General features: G+C 39.6%; 1 protein-coding gene across 2 annotated transcripts in view; it reads left to right on the forward strand.

The window, feature by feature from the left end:
• Fam13a (family with sequence similarity 13 member A) overlaps positions 1-23,816 on the forward strand; it is a 75,710-nt gene that overhangs the window by 19,371 nt on the left and 32,523 nt on the right. The window contains exons 2-6 of one of the 2 annotated variants that reach the window (XM_090356807.1): positions 5,601-5,642; positions 8,083-8,262; positions 12,000-12,186; positions 20,714-20,790; positions 21,782-21,824. In XM_090356807.1, the coding sequence (XP_090212933.1) occupies positions 5,601-5,642; positions 8,083-8,262; positions 12,000-12,186; positions 20,714-20,790; positions 21,782-21,824 (529 nt within the window). The remainder of the gene's footprint in view (positions 1-5,600; positions 5,643-8,082; positions 8,263-11,999; positions 12,187-20,713; positions 20,791-21,781; positions 21,825-23,816) is intronic. The other variant, XM_090356808.1, reaches the window with a different exon arrangement.

The following is a 23,816-nucleotide window of genomic DNA, read 5'->3' on the forward strand; positions in this document are numbered from 1 at the left end:
GTTTTAGCATTGACAGTCTGAAGAGTAAACTAAAATGTTAAACTTTCAGAGAGCTAAGATACAAGTGCAAATTAATAATGCTTCAGCAGCCTTCCTCTGTGCACATCAACTCTCAGTATTAAGATGAGACACAAAAATACTAGGGATTGTTAAATCCTTTATAGATTATTCATTTGGGGTTTAAACAAACATCACATAATTGTCCTTTTCATCCTTAATCATTATTAAGAAAGTAAACAACCAGATGGAAATGTTATATATTGGAGAGAAATGGTAATCTGTTAGGGCTCATAGTTTTGATTTAGACAGTAATATTTTACAGGCAGAAATAGACAAGCCACACAAAACATACTGAAATAAGAGAACTCAGAATGCATGCTTTTGCAAGATGTCTGTGGTTTTTGCTTTTTTTTTTTACGTAGGCTTAAAAATTCTTTTTTCCTTTTCAGATGTATGCTTTATTTCAAATCAAGAAATCTAATTAAAGAATCACTTGTCAACAGGCATCTGTGCATCTTCTCACATGCAAATTTTACAGACTAATACTGCTGAGTATAATTGGCTTAAGGAAATGTAGTTGGGTTTTGCTAATTGATATAAAGACAAACTAAGGATGGCTGAACAGTAGGTTGGAAAAGATGGGGTTGATGGTAATGCTGCAGTTAGCACTGGAACTGATATGGCACAGTGTCCGTGCTTGCTGGACTCCCCCTCAAGTGTGTCTAAAGTACAGAAGTACATTTTCTGAGCTAGCCAATCGAAGTGTACTGAAAAAAAAACCATCATCAGAGGTTAAGAAATAAGCTCTACATAGATGAAGGAGAGTATTGCTATATCAGTGTCTCAGAATTTCCCCTCTGAGTCAGAGACTTGTAGCCATGAAAACTAAGAGTGGTAGTCCTTGGTACTGTCCGGAAATTTTCTTAGAAATCTTCTTGGTGAATTGTTGAACACATCCCACACAATCCTGGAGAAGATTTGGATACCTAACCAAAGCCATTTTGGTGTCTAATGAACCATGAGTTTGACTGATCTAATATCATAAAAGTAAAGAAGCAGTGATAGCCTTTTGTAATGATTTAAACATTTGGGCACTGAGTCTGAGTGTCATAAACTTTCAGAGCTAAATGGAAACCACAGAGATCCCTAGTTAAGCCTTTCGTTTTCTGTAGGAAGAAACTAATCCTGAGTAGCCTAAGCTAGCCAGCAACCTGCCTATCACTTTAGCCAATTTGCTGCAGAGCCAAGACCCTTCTTTTCAGATTCCCAATGGAAAGCAGGTTGTTGTTAAGTAAAACCTATGAAATCATTGAGAAGTTACATAAGCTACAAGTTCCAAAGTACTAGTAAAAACAGGAAAATATGAATTTATCATAAATCTGAGGTTAAACCAATGTACTAGAAAGAATAAATATAGTCTATTTGATTTTATTGATTTTATTATCCATTTAATTATTTATTTTCTAGTGTGTATATCTGTGTATATGCTGATGCTGGGGCTTGAACTCAGTGTTTTGCTCTTGCTTAGGTTTTCTGTTCATAGCTGACATTTTACCACTTTTTTTTTTTTGGCTGGTTAAGTGAACCTAAGAATCTGTTGGATTTTTATTCTTTGCCTGGCTTAGAACTGTAATCCTCAGATCTCAGCTTCCTCCGTAGCTACGATTTCAAGCATGAGCGACAAGCATACACAATTACTTTTACATTCTAAGGAGGAATTTTTGGCTGATATAGATGCTCCAACATTTTTTTTCTTTTAAGCTGTGAAAGAAAATTTAATGTACTGACTTTTACTGACTGTCACTAATGTTAGCATGAAAATTTTTATATTATACCCTCATTATTAAGAATGGTTTCAGGTAACTATTGGGATAGTTAATGATAGATGCTTCAAATAATTTTAGTTCCAAGTATTAAGAAAGAGACTTGTTAAATTCTAATTATCAAAGTAAATTTAGGATTATCAGAACAATTGGAGAATATATTACTTAGAAGGTGGAGATTGGAAGAGTTATAATTGAAGAATGGCCTGAGGCAAAAATGAGAAAGTTCCCCATCTTAACAAAATGTTCCAATTAGGTGGGACAGTGAGGGGAATCCTAGAAGAATTGTAGTCGGAAGACAAAACTACAAGACAGTCACCTTGAGCTAAAGAGCTCAGGAACAGGCCCAAAGGTCAAAAAAAGAAAAAAGAAATTAGCAAAAAGAGAAGGAAGTGTTGCTCAATGCCTGCCTAGCAAGAACAGTACATATATATATATATATAATGTAATAATATAATATATAATTATATAATATAAAATAACTATACATCTGGGCATATAGCTCATTATACGAAGGCACTTGATTTGTATTTATGAAGCCCTGGGTCCAGACCCCAGCAGTGAAAGCAAAAGATCAGAATAACAATATATGTATACCAAGTTTCTAGATGATTCCTTGTATAGTAAGGTTAGTAAAGCACTTTAATAGAAAATCTGAAATCCGTGTTGTGTGTTGCCATTTCTTCCTTCCTCTCCTTTGGCTCTCCTCACACAGGAAAAAAAAGAAACAGCAAAAGACATAAAAATGTCGGACGAGGGCTTGGGCCGTGGCTCAGTGGCAGGGAACTTTCTCGGTACATGGAGGACCTTTGTTCTAGAAAAACAAGCAGATACATCATTCTGCTTTAATAGATACAAAGAAAAATAGATTGAAAGTACTTGAAAGAGAAGAAAGATATTTCTTCTCTCTGGGAAGGCCTGGGGATTGTTGGTCTTAGGGTTTCACATTAGGCATTTCTTAGCTTCTGGTAGAGCTGCCTCTTCCTTGGTTTCCCCCAGCTCTTATCCCCATCGGCCCCTTGTTTCCCAAACCAAGATTGCATAACAGGGTTGAAAAGTGGAGTATAGGAGTTAATTATACAGTGTTGGATTTACAGAGGGCAGGGTGAGCCACAAGACATCAGAAGCGGGGACTGAGTGTTCCAGTTAAGGACACAGGAGTAATGGAGGAATTACATGGCTGACTGTGGTGCCTGGGAACCACAGTAAATACAGACATCCTGAAGCAGAGGAGAAGGGGCTGTAATTAAAAGCAGAGTAAAAACTAAACCCAGGCATCCATCTATGCACATGCATTCAGTGAGGAAGGGGCTGAGGGACACGTGGCTATTAAGAGATCAGGATCCCCCAGGGCATCAGTGGCTGATCCTATAATCCTAACTACTCAGGAGACTGAGAGCTGAGTATGGCAGTTCAAAGCCAGCCAGGGCAGGAAAGTCTATGAGACTCTTATTCCCAATAAACTACTAAAACAGCCAGAAGTAGAACTGTGACTCAAGTGGTAGAGCACTAGCCTGGAGCAAAAGAAGCTCAGGGGCAGTGCTCAGGCCCTGAGATTAAGCATTAGAACTGGTAATTAAAAAAAAAAAAAGATGAGAGCTCAGTCTCTCTTGGGTCAAATCCCAGCTTCTTTGCCATGATTCTGTGGCTGCAAACATCACTTGTGCTGTCTCCCCCCTCCATCTGAAAACCATAGTTCCTGCCTCTCAGGGGCCATAGTGAACACTGAGAAAAATCTATAAAAAGTCTACCCCAGGCAGTGTCCCCGAGTGCAGATTCAATGTTAAGTGTTTCTATTCATTCACTGATTTACTGATCTTTCAAGTGAGTTTCCTTTGTCACAGTCGCATGATGTTGTGTGTCCTTCCTGCCTGTGGTCATGACAGAGCTGTAACTCTAATTAAGGGAAACTACCCAGTGTGTTCCTTGAGCTCCTCTGAGGTAGTGAGTACTATGCCTGATTTGATAAAAGAAAATGGAAACGGTCTAGTGATCACTTAAGGCTTATACATCCTGAATGAAAAGAGATGACTGTGTGTGTGTGTGTGTGTGTGTGTGTGTGTGTGTGTGTGTGTGCACTCGCCTGCACTAGGATTTGAATTCAAGGCCTGTTCTCTGTCTCTACTTTGCTCAAGGCTGGCACTCTACCACTTGAAATACAGCTTCACTTCCACCTTTATTTTTGCTGGCTAATTGGAGATGAGAATCTCACAGACTTTTCCTGCCCTGGCTGGCTTTAAATTGTGATCCTCAGATCTCAGCATCCTAACTAGCTAGGATTGCAGGCATAAGCCACCAGTGCCTGGCAAGAGATGGGGAAAGCATCCTGATATCATTCCAGAGCCACATTCCCAAGTGGTGAAAACTGGTATGCTTTTATGATATTAGTTGTTCTTGAAAGACAGTCGCCACTATTCCTTTTCAATAAAATAGAAAGAAGACAGCTAGGGGTCAGGAGTTTGGCCTAGTGGTAGAGTGCTTGTCTCACATGTACAAAGACCCAGGGTCGATTCTTTGATACCACATACATAGAAAAAGCCAGAATTGGTGCTATGGCTCAAGTGGTAGAGCTCTAGCCTTGAGAAAGCCCAAGGACAGTACTCAGGCCCTGAGTTTAAGCCCCAGCACTGGCAAAAAAAGAAGAAGAGAAAAGAAAGATGACAGCTGTTAGGTAAAACAGGTTGATTTATCTTAAAAGTCGACTCAATATTTAACCACTTTTTTGGCTGCATAGGAACTTTTTAATTTGATGTTTGAATGGAGGACCGGGTGGCTAAGTAATGATAACTTTAGGCTCATCCCTCACTGCAGTCATGTGAAAGAGGAACAAAAGTTTGAGGCCCGGAAGTTCTGATGGCTGTCAGCCAGTATGGGTGAATAATCGTTTTACTCCATCTGATGCTGCTCACTTTTCAGTTCTTTGAAAAACTAGATGCAGGCTGTAATGGTGCTCCAGTCACTCGTACCTGTAATTCCAGATACTCAGGAAACCGAGATATGGCTCAGAGGCAGCCCTAGCAGAAAAGTCCCTGCAACTCTTATGTCCCATTAAGAGTCCCAAAAAGCCAGAAATAGAGCTGTGACTCAAGTGGTAGAGTGCCAGTCCTGAGCACAGAAGCTCAGGAACAGCATCCAGGCCCTGAGTTCAAGCCGCTAGAAGTAACGCGTGCGCGCACACACATGCACACACACACACACACACACACACACACACAAATTTAGATTTTGGAGATAATGGGAAAGTAAATGAAGTCTCCATGTCTCCACAGCAGAAAGGTTACCATTATAAAGCTTGAGACAATTTCCATGGTGGGAATATAGGAAGAAAAGGTAGCTGAGCACTAATCGGAGGAGCATTATTGGTTCCTTTTTTTGCTATCCTTTGAGGTTCCTGCCCTCCACTCTAGGACAAGATTTTAGAAATATCTTTCCATTGGCCTGCTGGGTGGAGGGGGTTGGGGGTAATGGATTTGGGCCAGGGAGAATGGGAAATCCAAATAGATGACAGGGAGATAGCCAGCAGCAAGTGTATGAAATGGCTGAGAACTGAAAGATGGTGTTCTGTGGCCACTGTGCAGGAATCAGCAAGTGGGGCAGTCTCTATTTCCTGAAATGAGGGGCGAAGAGCCTCCTGCAGTGTCTGGCCAAGCAGCATGGGAGGGTCACTGAGGACCTGGTTAACTCTTCCGGCCTGGGGTCCCTTCATGAGGCACTGGTTCCTCCAGCTCCGTTTCTTCATCTAACCCCACATTCTTTCTCTTTGTTTCCTTTTCACAGTGCTCATGTTCCCCAGGTCAACAATATTTCCACCACTGGAGAGTAAGTGATCTCAGTTGCATTTGGGGATTGATAGAATTTTTAATGCCATTTCCCACTTTGAAACAGAGTTGAAGCAATCCAATAGTGTATAGTATTAGAAGAACAAGATGATAAGTGATTTCCTTTCAGGTTACTTGTATATAGAGGAAAGATGAAGAAATATGCCTGCTTATTTAGGAACCATAGACAGCCCCACTCTTTGAAACTAGCAGCTTTGCTTTCTTGTATTCTGTTTTGTTTTAAGACAAGGTTTCACTGTATAATTCAGGCCTTGAATTTGCAATCCTCTTGCCTCAACCTCCTGTGTGCTGAGGTCACTCATATGTACCAACATGTCTGTCACGGTCAGGATTTGTTTTTACTATTACAAAATATCAATTCATTTCACAATAAGGTCAGTTACTAATTGTATATGTTAATAATGTTCATGGTATGAATAGTCAATGAAGTCTGGGAGATATCTTGTAACGGGCATGGAATTAAAGGTTAAAGCACTTATCATGTCTTTTCTCCCTGCATAGTCCATTTGGTTGAACCTGTACTTACTGACTGCCTATACTGTGCCAAGCATGGAAGTAGATGAGGAATAGCAAATGAGCTTTGAGCTCTGGCTTTAAGGTTTTCAGTGTTGGATGAAGGAGAGAGCGAAAATTAGCCCTGGCAGCCAGTCCCTTCCCTTCAGGGCAGTGATGGCGCCCTGTTTATTAGGCCTGACACTTGTCACTTCTCCTCCAGGCTTCCACTTGCACATAAATGAGATCTAAACTCCAGTTGTTGCCCTTGGCTACCTCTCCACCCACATTGCTCGTTACACTATGTGCTGGCCTTGGCCTTGCTTATTTCTGCCTTGAAGCCTCCACTAGCGCTTTTTGAGCATGATCTACACTGTGTCGTCATTTGCTTCTTCAAATCTAATCCCTTCTGAGAATCAATCCCTTACTGTGACCGTGGTCACTGTCTGGCCTTTGCCAGGTAGTGAAGAGGGTTTCCTACTAGCTGATCCATCACCGGACATGTGCATTCTGTCTTGCCCTAAAAGAATGCCAGCTCCAGGCCGGCAGTTTGGCCTAGTGGTAGAGTGCTTGCCTAGCATGCATGATGACCCAGGTTCGATTCCTCGGTACGACATACATAGAAAAAAGCCGGAAGTGGTGCTAGGCTCAAGCGGTAGAGCTCTAGCCTTGAGAAAGTCCAAGGACAGTGCTCAGGCCTTGAGCTCAAGCCCAAGATTAGCAAAAAAAAAAAAAAAAAAAAGAATGCCAGCTCCGTAAACACAGGTCCTAGTCTGCCATGGCTGCTGTTATCTCCCTGCCACCAGAAACAATAGCTGACATGTCTTAGGCCCCTTTTAAGTATTTTTCAAATGACTAATGACTCATTCCTGATATATGAATTTTTCCATCATATCTACCTCTCTCACTATGCACATTGTCTTAAAAATATTTTCAATATGATTTAAATGAAGTAAGAGTCTACTCTAAAATGAGTTGTTTGAAAGTTATCAAAACCCATTTTAGTTAAGAGAATGGTACTTGGCCATATAATCATTTAGAAAACATATTGTTCTTTTTCAAATGAAAAAAAAAAAACATGCTTTGGTCAATACAAATGAAAAAGTTGCCATGACAACTTACTTAGAATTAAATAGTATGGTGATAAAAAGAAAAAGTCTAGATCTGCTGACAGGTTCTAGAGATTACAAAACAACCCGAGTTTTATCTCACTTACATACTTCCAGACCTATGTGCTTACCTGTACAACTTGAAAAATACTTTCTGGGTGTTTACGTGAATCCAGCCTCAGTCTTCCACCCTCACAATTTAGTCAATTAGAGGCTAGGAAAGATTATAATAGGATATTTAATTGTTCTGATGAGCTGCTTCCCCCTCCAAAAATAAAGTATTATTCCCTATATAATCTTATCTTAACAAGATTCTAAATGCATAGTAGGAATCCCAAAACCCTCTGCCTATTTGTTTTGTAAATCATGCTGCAGAGCTGCAGAACTAATAGAAAATCTGGAAGAAACTTAGCTTTATAAAAATAAGTCTATTATCATTCTGTGAAGAAAATTCTATTATCATTCTGTGAAGAAAAGTAACTTTTTTCATTGTACTTGGTGTGAAATGGCCCCTCATTCCTGAATGTTTTGTAATGGTTGCTGGATATCTGAGAGTATTTCAGCAATTCTAGACTCACAAAGGTGAGAAGTGCAGTTAACAAGTTGATAGGTGATATTGGTTGTTTTCTTTAATTCACAATACCAAAATGGCTAGATAAATGTATCCCTATTCTGCCTTTATTCCCGAAGCACAAATGGTTTTCCATTGGAAGCGTATTTCCAAAATCATGAGAATTTACTTTTCAAGGAAATCTTTGATAAATCTGATGCCTTCATTTGACTCTAGGTTATTACTCTTTTTTTTTTTTTTTAAACCAGACTCTTAGAAAGAACCATCCGGTCAGCTGTAGAACAGCATCTTTTTGATGTGAATGGCTCGGGAGGTCAAAGTTCAGAAGACTCAGAGTCTGGAATATCATCAGCATCTTCTTCCACATCTTCCAGACAATGGAGACGCCAGTCTAAAGACCCGGATGAAGTTTGGCATGGTAGAGAAAAGTAAGCCGACATCCCTCTCCATCTATCTATCCCATCTATCTATCTATCTATCTATCTATCTATCTATCTATCTATCTATCCCATCTATCTATTTATCTATACAGAGAGGTTACAGTTACAAAAGTCAGGAAGTGAGTACATTTCTTTTTGAACAGTGTCACTCCCTCCCTCATTCTCTTCCAGTTTTTCCTTCCTGGTCCCCTCCCCACCAAGATAGATAATCCATTTCCAACATAAGTCTACTGAATACCCTGCTGAATTTGTTCACACTTTTTTCCTACTGTTTCTGTGCTTCTCCTTCCCCTTCCTGGGTATAGAATTTTTTTAAAAATGTGTATCTGTGACATATAAACCCTCAGCCTAATTTTAATTATGTTCTAAAATCGAAGTGCCAATGATTGTATATAGAGATTTCCTTCTTGAATACTTGTTTGTTAAATACATCATTTGAAATATGATGTAAAAATCAAGGTCAATAAATTCCTTAATAAAAAAAGGTAAAAAAAATTTAAAAAACAGCAACAACAGCAACAGTTACTATGCTTATTATAATTTTTTCCAAGTTGTTTTATTTCCTTATGAATGGGGCAATGCCATTCTTTCTGATGGAAGCATAAAATTCCATTGTGTATTAATGCCACATTTTCTCGATCCATTCATTGCCTGAGGGGAAGCTGGGTTGTATCCATATCTTGGCTATGATAAACAAAGCTGCAATGAACATGGTTCTGCTGGTGGCTTTAGTGCTACCTGGTTTGTACTGGGAATGGGATTTCTACGTCAAAGGGAAGCTCTATGTTTAGTCTTTTGAGGAACCTCCATACTGTTTTCCAGAGTGGCTGCACAAGCTTACATTCCAACCAGCAATGTAGCAGCATCCTCTTTCCCCTTTCCTTCTTGCCTGAGTTTTTTTTTTTTTCATTTAAAATACACATTTAAGGCAGTCACTATGTTATAGCTCCAGCTCCTGCCCCTGCCCTGTTTCAGTGTTTCATTTTGACCAGTCTACACATTTAGTTTGCATTTGGAGAGTCATAGGTGACTGAAGAAATGCCTTAGTGTCCTCTAGTTTCCTGCTATGTTGGAAGAAGCCACTTCTGATTTCATATAGCTCATGGCTTCCTCCTGAACATCTTTGTAGAGAGCTCTTAAGCCATAGCAAGAGAAAATTGCCATTTGCCTGTTTAGAGGCAGCTGATAGAATGGATTTTTAACCAAAATATTTCCCCCTTCTATGAATCTGCGCCACAACCCCACCCCATTTGCTTTTGTTGTTTTCTATATAGGGCCTTGCATTTTGCTCAAGCCAGCCTGTACCATGGTCCTCCTGTTTATGTTTCCTATGTAGCTAGGGTGACAGTGTATCCCCACACCCAGCTTTTTTATTGGTTCAGATAGGAAATCTTGCTCATTCTTTTGCCAGGCTAGCCTTCAACTAGATCCTCCCCATCTCAGCTTTCCCTGTAACTAAGGCACGAGCACACTAGGTTTGATAATACTAGTTTTTAAGTCAATGTGGTTTGAATTTTCTAAAGCACAGTAGACTGGATGACTGGATAATTGATCCAGATGTTTCTTTATTCTACAAATACTATATTAAACTCATACTGCAAATTGAAAGAGAAAGCAGATTACATTGGAAGGATAATTAACAGTTATTATTAGGATATTAAATATGAATGTAGGAGTGAGAAGGAAGCCTTAAGAAAAACAAAATGAAACATGGAAATAAGATCCTGGTAACTGGGTGTGGGTTTGTAGCACATTTGTGTTGAATATCAACAGAAAAACTACCTTTTGAGTTTTGCCTCTAGCCCCTTTGGTTGTGTTTTTTGTTCTTGTTTCTTTTGAGATTAGGGTCTTAACCTGGCTTCCAAATCTTGATCCTCCTTCCATCTCCTGTGGTAGCTGGGATTACAGATTCTGAGAGCATGTGCAGCTTCTCTGTTTAGTGTACTTGAGCTACTGAAAATATTCCAACTGGGTTGCTTAAATGACAGAAGCTCATCTTCTCACAGTCAAGAGGCTGGAAGTTCAAGGTTAAGCTGCTTCAGGGCTGCTTTCTGGAAAGACCTGTCTCCTTAGCTTCGGTGATGGCCGTTCTTTTGTGTAGGCTTTCCTGCCCTCTTTCTCTTATAAAGATGGCTCTCATGGTAGATGAGGACACAGCCATAATGACCTTGTTTAACCTTAGTTACCTTCTGAAAGCCCTCATCTCTCAACACAGTCACTTTGGGTATTAGTGCTTCAACACAGAAACTGTGAGGAGACACAGCCCATAATAGCTTTCACACCTAAAAGGCCCTCAATTAAAAATCGTAATTAGACACACACTCTAGTAGTCAGGAAAAATACAAGAAGATTGAATTTACTTAGCAAAACAGGTAATTTGGAGTTTAAGACAAGGTCCCTGGGGCATCCTCAGAAGGTACTACTCTGGGGATGTGAGTAGAGAGGTGTCCGTTTGTGTGGGGTGTGTGGATGTGGGGAACGATGAGGGTTGTAAGGGGTTATGTGGCCTTCTCTCCTGTCAGCAGTCAATCTGTACTCAGAGTATTCCTCATACCTGTGCATAAACCTTTTATATACATTTAATTCACATGTATACTTTCCACATTAAAAGTTGTAGAAAATAGCACAAATGTATTTTAAAAAATGACCAAATGTAATATTACTCTGAAAATATTATGAAAATGTTTAATGTATAATTTGTATCTCCATTTTAGCCTAAAGTTATGAATTTAGATTGCAGAATTAATATTTAATGCTATCTCATTTGGGGATATGGTTGAACTGACAGTAAAATATGATATCTATTTTTACTCTTCAATATCATTTATTTCAAGAGACAGCCTTAGGGGTTTGGGAGGGGTATTAACTCTGGCAGTGAGAGAGCCAAAAATCCCAGTCATTTCTTTCTTACCAAGCTGTATTGCTATTCTGACAATTTAATTTGTTCCAAGATGCACTTAGAAAAAATCGTTTGTAAGTAATATAAAGTTGTTAAAAACCTCTTATAGAAATATTTAAAATACATAAAATGTTTTAATTCGGTAGACTAAATCCTATAATTATGACATTTCTGTTCCTCATAAAGCTCCTAAGAAATAAAAAAAATCTATATTTCAGCTCAATTGCTTGGTGTTCATTAACATACAATTTCTACCAAGATTACCTAATTCTGTGAGATTTTAAATATTAATGCATTTTTCCTCTTCTAAAATACCTTTATTATCAGGGAAAGTCAGTATTCACATTCTAGAAAAGACACCTTTCTTTCTGTTGAGTTTTTTTCTTTATAAATTGTACAAATTGATAATACTAAAAGTTATATATGTCTCTGAGTCCAAGGATGTGGCTTAGTAATCTAACATAAGATTGATCCCCAGTGCTACGGACTATATATTTTTACCATGCACAGTGGGAAATTTCATTGTACACGCACACCTTTCTCCTGATCTGAATACGAATTACTTTTGGAAAATTACAAAAGCTGCTACCTGGTAGAAACATGGCCCCTGACAATTGGCTGCTAAAAACAATTTGCCTTTGAATGGAACTTAGTTGGTCCCAGGAAGCCTCAAGAGCAATAGTCTACTGAAATTTTCATCTAGGAAGCAAACTGCAATTTCTGGGCCTTTTTCAGATGTCTCCTATAGTACAGCAGCAGTATTATCGAATATCCCTTTCACCCTTTGAAATAAAATTAAGCTCTTGTTTTTCCCTTTCAATTTCAGGGGGTTTATCAACAAAGAAAATATCCCTTCTGGCTTCAACAGCTTTGATGAGTGTATCTTGAACACTCAGGAAGCAGAAAAATTGCATGAACATACTTCTGATTATACTGGAGAAAAAATCAGACTGAAATGTCAGAAACCCAGTTCAAAACTGTCTGAGCTCTATGAGAATCAAGATGGTCTTAAGGTAAGAATATATGTTGATAGTTTTGTTTTTCTTACTTGAAGTTAGTTAAATATCACATTTCTTTTTCTTACATCACACATACACACACACACACACACACACACACACACACACACACACACACATATAGAAGTCATTTTCATCTGTGCATTCTGAGAGAGACCTTAGTGCTGCTAACAGAATACATTTGTATTTCTTTTTTGTAAATATAAAAATTAAGGCAGAGAAATTCAATAGTTGATTAAAGGAATAAGAGGCAGTGTGCATTGATTTCCATATTGTTTCTGTTGGTATGCTATTTTTTTGCCAGTCCTGGGCTTGAGCTCAGGGCCTGAGCACTGTCCTTGGACTTTCTCAAGGCTAGAACTCTACCACTTGAGCCTCAGCACCACATCTGGCTTTTTTCTACGTATGTGGTATGGAGGAATCGAACCCCGGTCTTCATGCATGCTAGGAAGCACTCTACCACGAGGCTAAACTTCCAGCCCCTGGTCTGCTATTTTAACTTACTCTCTGGGTACTTTTGCATTTTACTTTGAAATGACATTGTTCATAAAGCGCTTTTCTTTATTTTTTCTCTGCTTCAGTTTATTTTTGTGTCTGTGTAGAATTTAAAAAGAAAGTAATATGTGGACTTAAAGCAAGGTGAGAGAAAAATACATATGTGAAGAGGATCTTCATTTCAGAACTATACTTTAGAAAGTTTTTTTTTTCTCCCCAAACTAATCAGAAACAAACAAAAAAATTGATCCCCCATAGCCTTCCCTCCAACCTGCACCGTGAATCATTCTTGGCTGTATATGTTTCAGTTACAGTATTTATCTGTACAGCTTTTTTATATACTCATTTCCTTCTTCATTTATGCTTCACTTTCTCTGAAATTAGAGTCATAAATCTTTCTTCTAATTCCCTTTAAGTTTAAAAGAAAATGAACAATGATGAGGAGTTCACTAACAGAAGTAGAATCTGGTGTATAAATACAAAGGAAGTCTACTCTTGTGCTTGGTGTGCAGTCTCTGGCCTACTACAGCTCTGACCATAGAAAGGTCAATACTGCTTCCCATTCTTTTACTTACCTTGCAACCTCCCTGTTGTGAATCCCTCTGTGTACTCCCCAAAGATTCTCAATTTATTCCTAAATAGAATATACAAAAATGGGAATCTGGAAGAAAAACATATTTCTCTTACCCCCCCCCTCAATGTTTTGACATTTAATTTCTAGAAATAAATTGATCTAAAATAGACATAAATATCCTTCTCAAAAGTAGGTCTAATGCAGTTCTCAAAGGTAAGTTTTAGAGTCATTACATGCATTTGAACACTGATGATTTAATTCTTCTTTTGAGAAGAAAAGTAATTGTTTTATAATGCTGGAAATCAAACCTGTGCTAAGGTTGCATGCTGCCGTTGAGCTTCCCCTTATCACAGAGATGAAATATTCAAAAGAATAAGTGGGCCGGGAGTTTGGCCTAGTGGTAGAGTGCTTGCCTGGCATGCATGAAGACCCAGGTTCGATTCCTCGGTACCACATCCATAGAAAAAAAGCCGGAAATGGTGCTGAGGCTCAAGTGGTAGAGCTCTAGCCTTGAGAAAGTCCAAGGACAGTGCTCAGGTCCTGAGCTCAAACCCAGGACTGGCAAAAAAAAAAAAAAAAAAAAAAAGAGTCCCAGGTTCAAAAGAATAAGTGTGAATAGTTTCCATTCTTTGCGTTCTTTGGGTGGGGGATGTGGGTTAATGCTGCCAAGACTAAAACTTGAACTTGGGGCTTGATGTTGTCCTTAGATATTTTGCTCAAGGCTGATAATGCCATGACTCTACTTCCAACATTTTGATTGCTAATTGGAGATAAGAGTCTCAGACTTTTCTGCCCAGATTGGCTTTGAACCATAATCCTCAGCTTTCCGCCTACAGAATAGCTGAGGTTACAGACCTGAGCCACTGATCCCCTTCTCATTCATTCTTTATTTGGCCTATGAATTATTTGCCAAAGAGATTTATGCTGGCAAAAGTGTGAAGCTTGGTTTTATGGTTTGAAAATAATATACATCTTAGTTTCAATCCTTTAATGAGCTTAAGGCATTAATAACTTTTTACCGGTCCTGGGCCTTGAACACAGGGCCCTGAACACTGTCCTTGGGCTTTCTCAAGGCTAGACCTCTACAACTTGAGCAACAGCACCACTTCTGGCTTTTTTCTATGCATGTGGTACCAAGGAATGGAACCCGGGTCTTTGTGCATGCTAGGCAAGCACTCTACCACTAGGCCAAATTCTGGGCCCAATAACTTTTTCCACTAGGAATAAAGTACATTTATTTATTAGAATATACGCCTGAACTTTGTTTAACAGTATTTGCTTCTTTTTGATGGGAAAGGATCTGCACAGCCCTCCAATAATTTCCGCATTTCTGTGCCTGTCAAGGGTGTACATGGATAAGCTCGGTCAACCTTGTCTTTGTTGCAGTGACTAAGTTCAACTCTGCCAGTGTGACTTAGCAGGAAAACTTCCTTCTCTGTAAAGTGAGGGCATTCTCATAACATTTTTCTTAACTCTCTGATTCCACGTATTTCCAAATCTAGTCTTCACAGGCAACCCACGAAGCCAAGAAAGCAAAGAAACAGAACAAGGACGGGTATTTAGAGGACATTCTGAAAGTTACATGTCCCAGCTGCTTACTTACTTTCAACCTTCTCATTCTACTTTCCTCTGCTCTCCTCCAAAACCTTTCCCCATTTCATTCCAAAGCCTTTACACTCAGACCAAATACTTGTGCCTGTAGCCAGAACAAAGACAGTTAAAAGAGAGAGACAGACAATTGTCAAGAGAAACAAGACAAGCATGAAGCACATGAGAAACTGTTACCACTGCGGAGAAGGCAAGTAAAATGGAGAAGGGTGATAGGAATTGTTTTGTTGTAACCTAAGCATTAACAAAAATCACCCCCTTTCTCCCCCTGCCAACACCCCCCCACACACACACCACAATTTACTTATCTGGAATTTCTAAGGAGCTATGGAGAAAGTTGTGGTGGGACAAGAGGGCAGAGTGCAAGAGAAATTGAGGCAGGATGGCAGATTAAATGGGTCCTAGAGGACAGGGGACATACTCTTCCTTTACTGTGGGTGAGATGAAAAGCCAGAAATGTTCTCAGTAGGCCCATAGTTAAATGCAGTACGATTGCTGTGCAGAAGCGTTGAGACCCGTTAGGAAGCTCTTGTAATAATTAGTTTAGGACCGCTGGTTTGAACTATGTCGAGAGCGCCGCCACTCTCTGTGGCCCTACAGAAGATGGATGCTGCCAATTTGCTGAGATTAGGCACAATAGAAGTTGTAGGAATAGTATCGTAGGTTTGGTTTTAGAGTGCTTGCCTAGCATGCACGAAGACCCAGGTTCGATTCCTCGGTATCACATACATAGCAAAGGCTGGAAGTGGTGCTGAGGCTCAAGTGGTAGAACTCTAGCCTTGAGAAAGTCCAAGGACAGGGCTCAGGCCCTGAGCTCAAGCCCAGGATTGGCAATAAAAAAAAAAAAGTCAGTATCTGGAGAGCAAATAGATGGGAGGGAGGGTCTCTTACCTGGAGATGCAAATGTGGCCATCATCATCAATCATCATCATCATCATCATCAGAATGATAGATGTTACCTAAGGCCAGAATATTGGAGGTGATAACCACAGAAGTGAGTATGGGTAGAAACAGCAATGGCAGCAGTTAGATGATAGAGATTTAACAAACCAACAGGGAAGATTTAAGAAGGAACAGCTGGAAAGTAGAAGAAAATGAGTAATGATGGTGTTGTAAAACACAAGTCACCAGGTGTCTCCAAGGGAAAGGATGGGGCCAGTAGCATACCATGTATCTGACCATTGGAATTGCCAAAGTAGGGCTCACTGGTGTTCCAGAGATGAGAGTAAAAGCCGTTCTTATGAGAAAATGGGAGAAGCTTGTGAGTAGTAATGTCACAGTGACCTTCTGGACCAACAACAGCCAAACAGAAGGCTGCACAGACCTCATAAGCATCTTACAGATTTGGCACCCCTGCCCCATTGGAGTCTGTAGGGCGAGGGGGTTCCCATGCTGGCCTCTTTGGCCTCTGAATTCTATGTTTTGGTGATGAACGTCCAGCCTTACCATTCACACAAAATCATGATAGAAATGAAATGTGATTTAAAGTGTCACACTGTAGTTGGGGGCATAGATGGGAGGATAGCATGATGGGACACCTGTCTGATTCACTGTTCCTCAGGGCACCCCAGGGCCCACTCAATAAGTACGTGCTAGAAAAAAAATTATAAGGATCTGAACCCCAGCAAGAGTTCAGGGCAGGGGAGAGGCCTGGAGGGCATGTTCCTTGCAGTATTTCTAGGGACCCAGACCAGCTGCAACTCAGCCATCTTCAGCAAGAAGCTTCTAGAACATTCTGGAGGTTTCTGTCACTATTGGCAGCTCTCAGAAAGAGAAGATTCCATGTAACCAGGAATGTCTCTGCTGCCAGGCCTGGAAGGCACATTCATCACCTCTCACATGTCATCAGAGAGAAGTTACGCAGTGACAAGAGGGGCCAGGACCTCCAGGGTGCCTGGACACGTGGCTACACCGCGACTGAAGCAAAGCAGATTGGTTTGGAGGGAACCCTGGCCAGTTATGTCAGGGCCTCCTTGAGAGGCCAGTGTTCTTTTTGAAAAGGATTTGCTTTCAGAGTTTTAAGCAGTGAAATATAAAATGGACAAGCAGCCATAAAAAGGAATTAAAATCTGCCATTGCTCCTCTATTAATGAGACTGTGTTAACTCACCTTTTCTTGCAGCTCAAGGTTAAGACTAATGAGCCTGTTTTGACTAGCTGCAGTGCGCTGACCTTCATGTGACATGTTTGTCTATGGAGAAAAAACACTTTTTTCATGACCTCTATAAAAGCTTTGTCAGCATTTTGCAGTTTTAGAAGACAAATTTGTTTTTGTCCCAAGTGTCTTCAAGGTCTTTAGTCAGTGGTCAAACAGGTTTTGAGTCTGGTTCTCAATGTCAACTCAGAGGAGGAAAAAAAAATTCAGAGAGGAGAAAAAAAAAGGCAAATAAATCCCATAGTCTAAAGCTAGCTTTAGCCAAGCCTTGGTTCTTTTAGACTTAAAGGTTGTATTCATAATTTAGGAAGATGGTTTTCAAAATTCATTTCCTTCTGACACCAAAAAATCATCAAAATAAATTATATCATAGTGGATCTGGACTTATATGACTCATAATTTGATAGATTATAAACCAGGCTCTAGCTAGTTAAGGAAAATAATGACAGTACAAGAAGAAGCCCAATCTTTTTTTATGTTAACTTATACTTAAAGGGTGATCTATTCTTTGCTATTTTTAAAAAGTGACTTACTACTTTTAGCCTGTTTTTTCATTGGTCCTTGTTCTCAGAAAGTATAGATGCAAATCCAACAACTATCCAAGCGACACTGTGTAGCTTAGAGTCTAATGGTACTCATGCATGAATATTCAACAGCCTCAAATGTGTAGAAAATCCAACATGGCAACATGAAGAGGGAGGGAGAGGGAATGAGAGGGACAGGAGAGGAAGAGAGAAAAAGGGGAAGAAAGAGGAAGGAATATGAAACTTATGGAGCAACCATTGAAAGTGAAAGGGAGAAAGTTAAAGAAGTTAATGTTTGTTTTAACTCTGGAAATGGACTAAACTTTCTCATACCTTACAGCTGTTTTAAGCTATTATGTAACCTGTTTTTGATATTGCTTAAAATGTTTATCAAGTGTATTTTGTTCTTTTATCAAGTCTTCAAAGACTGGTGATAGCAGCTCAATGGTAGATTATTTGCCTAGCAAATATGGTGTCCTGGGTTCAAATCCTAGCACCGTAAACGCGCGCGCACACACACACTCTCTCTCTCTCTCTCTCTCTCTCTCTCTCTCTCTCTCTCTCTCTCTCTCTCTCTCTCTCTCTCTCTGTCTTCCTGAATCTTATACATCTGTAAATTTGTATAATGCATTTATGTTTGATTTCTGTCCTTTCTCTTGCCTGAATATTCCTTAGCTTTCATCTAAAAGTATTTATTTCTTCCAAAAAATACTTTTTTTGCATCTACCTTTAAGTGGACGTTTTTATTGGCCCTCATTGAGAGACAAAGATAAAGGACTGCTATCCCCAGGAATTCATGTTTCAGAGCCGTAGGAAAACCTAATACTATTACACTAGATCTTACACTAAAGATTTTGCTAATCCACCAAGGAGAACAAGGAGGCTTTGTCACAGATATGTTCCTGGTATCAGAGAGGTCACATGGAGGTAACGAGAGCCAACGTGCCTGGGTTTAATGAAAGCATTTGGTAGAAGTCTTCTCTAAAACAGACCTTAACGTTATATATATATAATGAAACACTGTCAGGATTTTTCAGTATTTCTCAGATCCATTCTATATTCTCTAACTGTAAATGATCTAAGTGACTAAATCAAGTCTTAGGATTCTCACAGCTGACACAAATGCTCTGTCTGTTCCTGGGACACTTGGAGATTACATAGCTTTAGAAATAACAATAGCTAATATTCATTAATGGCTACAGATATTATTGTACTGCTTTAGGTGTGTTGTTTTGTTGAATTATCATGACAGCTCTGTGTTAAGTGGCTTTCTGTACCTATTGGTTCCAGATAAGGAAGTAGAAGCTTGACAGTTGATGGAGCTTTTTAAAAAAGCACTGACCACCCAAACTCACCGGCACTGTCTTCTCTGTACCTATCCTTAGTAAGCCCAGAGTATCAAACTTAGAATTCTACAGAAGTTGGCTGAGCCAACATAAATGGAAAAGAATTAGTTTTCTTTATAGTTACTTTATGAAGATCTTTATTCAATGTGTGTGTGTGTGTGTGTGTGTGTGTGTGTGTGTGTGTGTGTGTGTGTTGGTCCTGGGAGCTTGTACTCAGGGCCTGGGAGCTATCACTGAGCTTTTGCTCAAGGATAGCTCTCTACCACTTACACCACAGCACTACTTCCAGCTTTTTTCTGAGTAGTATATTGGAAATAAGAATGTCACAGGCTTTCCTGTCTGAGTTGGCTTGTAACCACAATCTTTAGATCTCAGCTGCCTGAGTAGGTGGGATATAGGTGTGAGCCACCTGACTTTGCTCTTTATACAATTTTGTGGGATTGTTATGTATGTCAACCCGATTTACTTTCCACTTTAAGGGTTGTTTTATTTTATTTATTTATTTTGGTCAGGGTAGGTTTATCAGTATGTAGACAAACCCAGGCTGTTTCAATTAATGCTCTTTATGTCTTCGGATGTTGCAAGATAACTGTACTTTGCCTAATATCCTTTTGATAGATATAAATTCCTGAGTGCAAAAGTAATTCAGCCCAAAATTTCTTAGGCAGCTGTTTTTTGAGGATACTGAATTTGCAAATAAACAAATAATAATTCACATTTATTCTTCCTCCATGGGGAAAAACTTACTTCATACTTGGCTTTTTAAAAAGCACTGGCCATATGTTACCAGGAATGGCACTACATGGTTGAAAGCCTAGCACTTGAGAAGCAAAGGTAGAAAAAGCACAGATATAAAACCAACCTTGGCTATAGTGACAGATTGGCTCCACAAATACAAAGAAGTAAAAAAAAAAACAAGCATTGACCATATTTATAAATACAGTAAAAAAATTATCTATTACAAGTATGCCTCCTGATAAACATTAAGACCCCCTAGTCAACCTGAAATATGTACAATTCAAAGTTCAGTGTTCTATTTATATATTTGTCTACCTTAAATAAGTAAGGGTACCATTAGATACTGAAAGGAAGAAAAGGGTTTTATGTCAACTCTATTTCCTTTCATAGATGCTTGGGATCTTAGATACACGTTACATATTAGCCCAGATCAAATTAATAGTATATTCCACAAAGGTAATCAACAAACAGTAATTAATTTCTGATTAGGCTCAAGATTAGCTCTCTAAATTCTTAGAATTTGTTAGTTCTAAGCCACCCTGATTCTCTGGCCATCTGAATTTAGCTGCATTTAGCAATAAAAAGTGGATAAGGGCTGGCACCAGTAGTTCATGCCTGTAACCCTAGCTGCTCAGGAACCTGAGGCCATTCAAAGCCAGCTAGAGCAGAGGAGTCTGCAAGACTCCACCTCTAACTAACCAGCAACCTGTTGGTTAGAGGACCAAAGTGGTAGAGTGCAAGCTATGAGCAAGAAAGCCGAGCAAGGATGCAAGACCTTGAGTTCAAGGCCTGCTACTGGCTCACACACCAAAAAAAAAAAAAAAATGCCGATTGCAACCTAAAAGGTGCAATTGACAGTTCCACGATACTGTCAAAAGGAACCATAAAACCCAAGGTACAACTCTGTGCAAGCAGAAACTGTCGTAACCTCATTTATTTTGGCAACATTAAACAGGGAAGCTTATAATTCATTTATATCTACATAGCTGTCTAGCTTTTTTTTTCTTTATCAAGGCAAGGAGAGGCGGCAGTGGTGTATTTCTTACCATTGCTGTTGACAAAGCACATTGGTTCTCTTGCAGGAGATGGAAAGTGTTGCTTCCCCTCAATCCCCCAAGAGCCCTGGGACTGATGATGCTCAACTCATGTCCAGTGAAAGGTAATGTTAGAATCCTCTCTCGTTGTTTTCAAGGGTATGATAAGATTCATGCAATGTAAGGGAGAAGAATAAAGGCAAAGGACCAATATGAGAACAAACAATATTTTATTACAAGGAAAATGCTTGAATAGAAAATCTCCAATGGCTCATGCCTGTAATCTGAGCTACAGAAGAGGCTGAGATCGGTTCAGAGCCAGACTAGGAAGACAAGGCACTTATCTCTGAGTAACCAGTTTTTAAATGACAGGGGGAGGGGAGAGGGGGTGGCGCAGTGGTTAAGAGGGTTAGAGGCATGGCTTACATGGTAAGATCCAGGCTTGTGCAAAAACATGAGTGAGAATGTGAGGCCCTGAGTACTATCAAAAAAAAAAAAAAAAGTAAAGGGGAGAGAGGAACGGGAAAAGAAGAACTAGTACCATTAAAAACACATACTGAGCTGGTTGCCAGTGTCTCATGCCTATAATCCTAGCTACTCAGTAGGCTGAGATCTGAGAATCATGGCTTGAAGCCAGCCCAGGCAGGAAAATGCCTGAGACTCTTATCTCCAGTTAACTACCAGAAAACTGGTAGTAGATCTGTGGCTAAGAGTAGGAGCTCTAGTCATGAGCGAAAAAGCTCAGGGACAGTGCCCAGGCCCTGAGTTCAAGCCCTAGGACTGACACATACATATAAAAGAAAGCATTTTTACCTATGTTCATGTTTCAAACTCTAGTTGTTTTTCTTCTTTTTCTTTTAAACTATAAGAATTTGTTTGGGGATGGGGGGAGGAAACAGGGACCAAAACACAAGATGGGATATCAGTGTGTGAGAATTAATGTACCACTACGTAAGAATTTAACTGTAATCTCTGTATATATTACCCCAACAATAAAAAAAAGATTTTGTTTTACATAGAGCTAGTGAGCCCACTTTTAAAATAAATGAAATCATAATATGAATTAGTATAAACAGATGGACACTTACAACTTTTCATTGTTGCTGTTGTTTACAGCAAAGATAATGAAAGAGACAGCAAAGACAACCAGCATTGTATGGTAAGTAGCTCACAAATTATGGCAGGGTTGGGGTTCTTCCTACATTCTTGTGTGTAAATGTGGAATGTTATTAGCCTGTCAAAAAGAAGCAAGCAGATTAATGACAGGAATGTAGTCAGATAAAAAAAGGTAGATACCAACACTTAAACATTCTTTGAGAAATTTGCTTTTAAATTATTTTATTTGATTCCCATAACCTATAAGAATATAGGGATTTCCCTTTTGGTTTTTCCCATAAAAGAAAATAATACAGAAAACCAAAGCTCCCGATTTGATTTTTCCATAGTTCATTCAGTGCAGTTTTTAATTGGTTGAAATATATCACTTGTGAGTTTTAATTAATTTTCAGATTAACATAAATTCAGTTGGGGATACTTAATCCAATTCATTTTCTGCATTTTGTTAACAATGAAGAAAAGAATTGGCTCAGTGCTGAGGACTTACTGCTGAAAATCCAAGTTCCCCAGAAAACTGAGATGTGAGGAGTAAGATTTGAAGCCAGCCCAGGCAGACAAATCTGAAGAGATTTTTATCTCCAGTTAACCAGCAAAAAGCCAGAAGTGGAGCTGTAGCTCAAGTGGTGGAGCTCTAGTCTTGAGAGAAATAGCTCAGAGGCAAGTCCCAGGCCCTGAGTTCAAGCCTAAGAGTTCCAAAAAGAATGTACAAGCCAGGGCTAGGAGCACTTACTTAGCTAGCACAGATGAGGCTCTCAGGATGCAATGTACAGGACCTTGAAAGAAGAATTCGAAAGCTGGGGACCTCTTTAGAGAACTGCACACGCATACATAGTTCCTGGAAATTGATGAGCATGAGCATCATAGAATTGTGCACTTCCTCTGTTCAGTCCTTGTGTATATTCTGCTAACAGAGTATGCAGAGCAGAGAGAGGGCAGGCTTCCTCTTTCTGACATCACAGTTTCCGAGCCAATTCTTTCATCTCTATTTTGCTACTCTACTTTATTTCCTTTTTCCCTTCCTTCTTTCCTCCCTCCCTGCCTACCTGCCTGCCTGCCTACTTTCCTTTCCCAAGACCCAAGCTTTCCTTGTTTCTGGGAGCTTTATGTGTTTGTGCTGGTACAAAAAAAAAAAAAAAGTGGGTAGGTAATCTCACTTAACTTGGTTTAGAACTGTAGTCCTCAAATCTTGGCCTTCTGAGTAGCTAGGATTACAGGCGTGAGCCACTATGCCCAGCTGGGAACCTTCCAAAGATTGTGTTTCCTCATGACCACTTTTGTTTTTTCTGGCTTCATCTTCTCATTGAGTTCCTCTGGTCACAGCAAGCACCTCCCCATCACGCCTTGGGCATTATTTTAAGGAAGGCCACTCTGCCAGCCTCCTGGAGGGCTCTCCTCAGTTCATCCCTTTGATGCCTGTTGTCTCTTAGGCCATCAAAGGAAACAGAACAACCTTTATGGGACAGCTTCCTGATATTAACTCATAGTTTCCAGTGGCATCCGCGCTGGCTCTGCTTGCTCCAGTATTTTGGTGGACAGGTTCATTTGTAATGGGTGAACCATGGGGAAGGAATCTCACATCCTTCTTCCACGTGCCAGGTCCAGCGCTCCCACGTGCCACGTGGGGCTGCCAGTCCTTGTTCAGCCCACAGCTGGCCCTCCTGGAGTAACTACTATTCATAATCATGATCGTGTCTGTCAAAGGCTAAAATTAGTGGTGAGGTTGATGTAGACTGAGCCGTCGGGAGAGAAAAATAAGATATCACTTCACGAGACTGGAATTATTTCCATGGTGAAGACTATGTGTTTGTTTCATTGACCATACATGACTGTTCTTCATGAAAGATTTGTATGTTGCTTTCAAAGTTCTTTGCCTTGCCTTGTGTTCATTTTTTTTTTTTTTTACTTAACTGGTTGTTTTTTTTTTTTTTTAATGTCTGATCTTTGCATATAGGTAACACTTTCTAAACTTTTGTGTACCCCCCACATAGAAATCTGGTTTCTAGGTAATGCACAAATAATCCCCAAATTCAGATAT

Source organism: Megascapheus bottae, chromosome 23 (assembly GCF_031878675.1).
Source record: "Megascapheus bottae isolate mThoBot1 chromosome 23, mThoBot2.hap1, whole genome shotgun sequence".
Classification (NCBI taxonomy): Eukaryota; Metazoa; Chordata; class Mammalia; order Rodentia; family Geomyidae; genus Megascapheus; species Megascapheus bottae.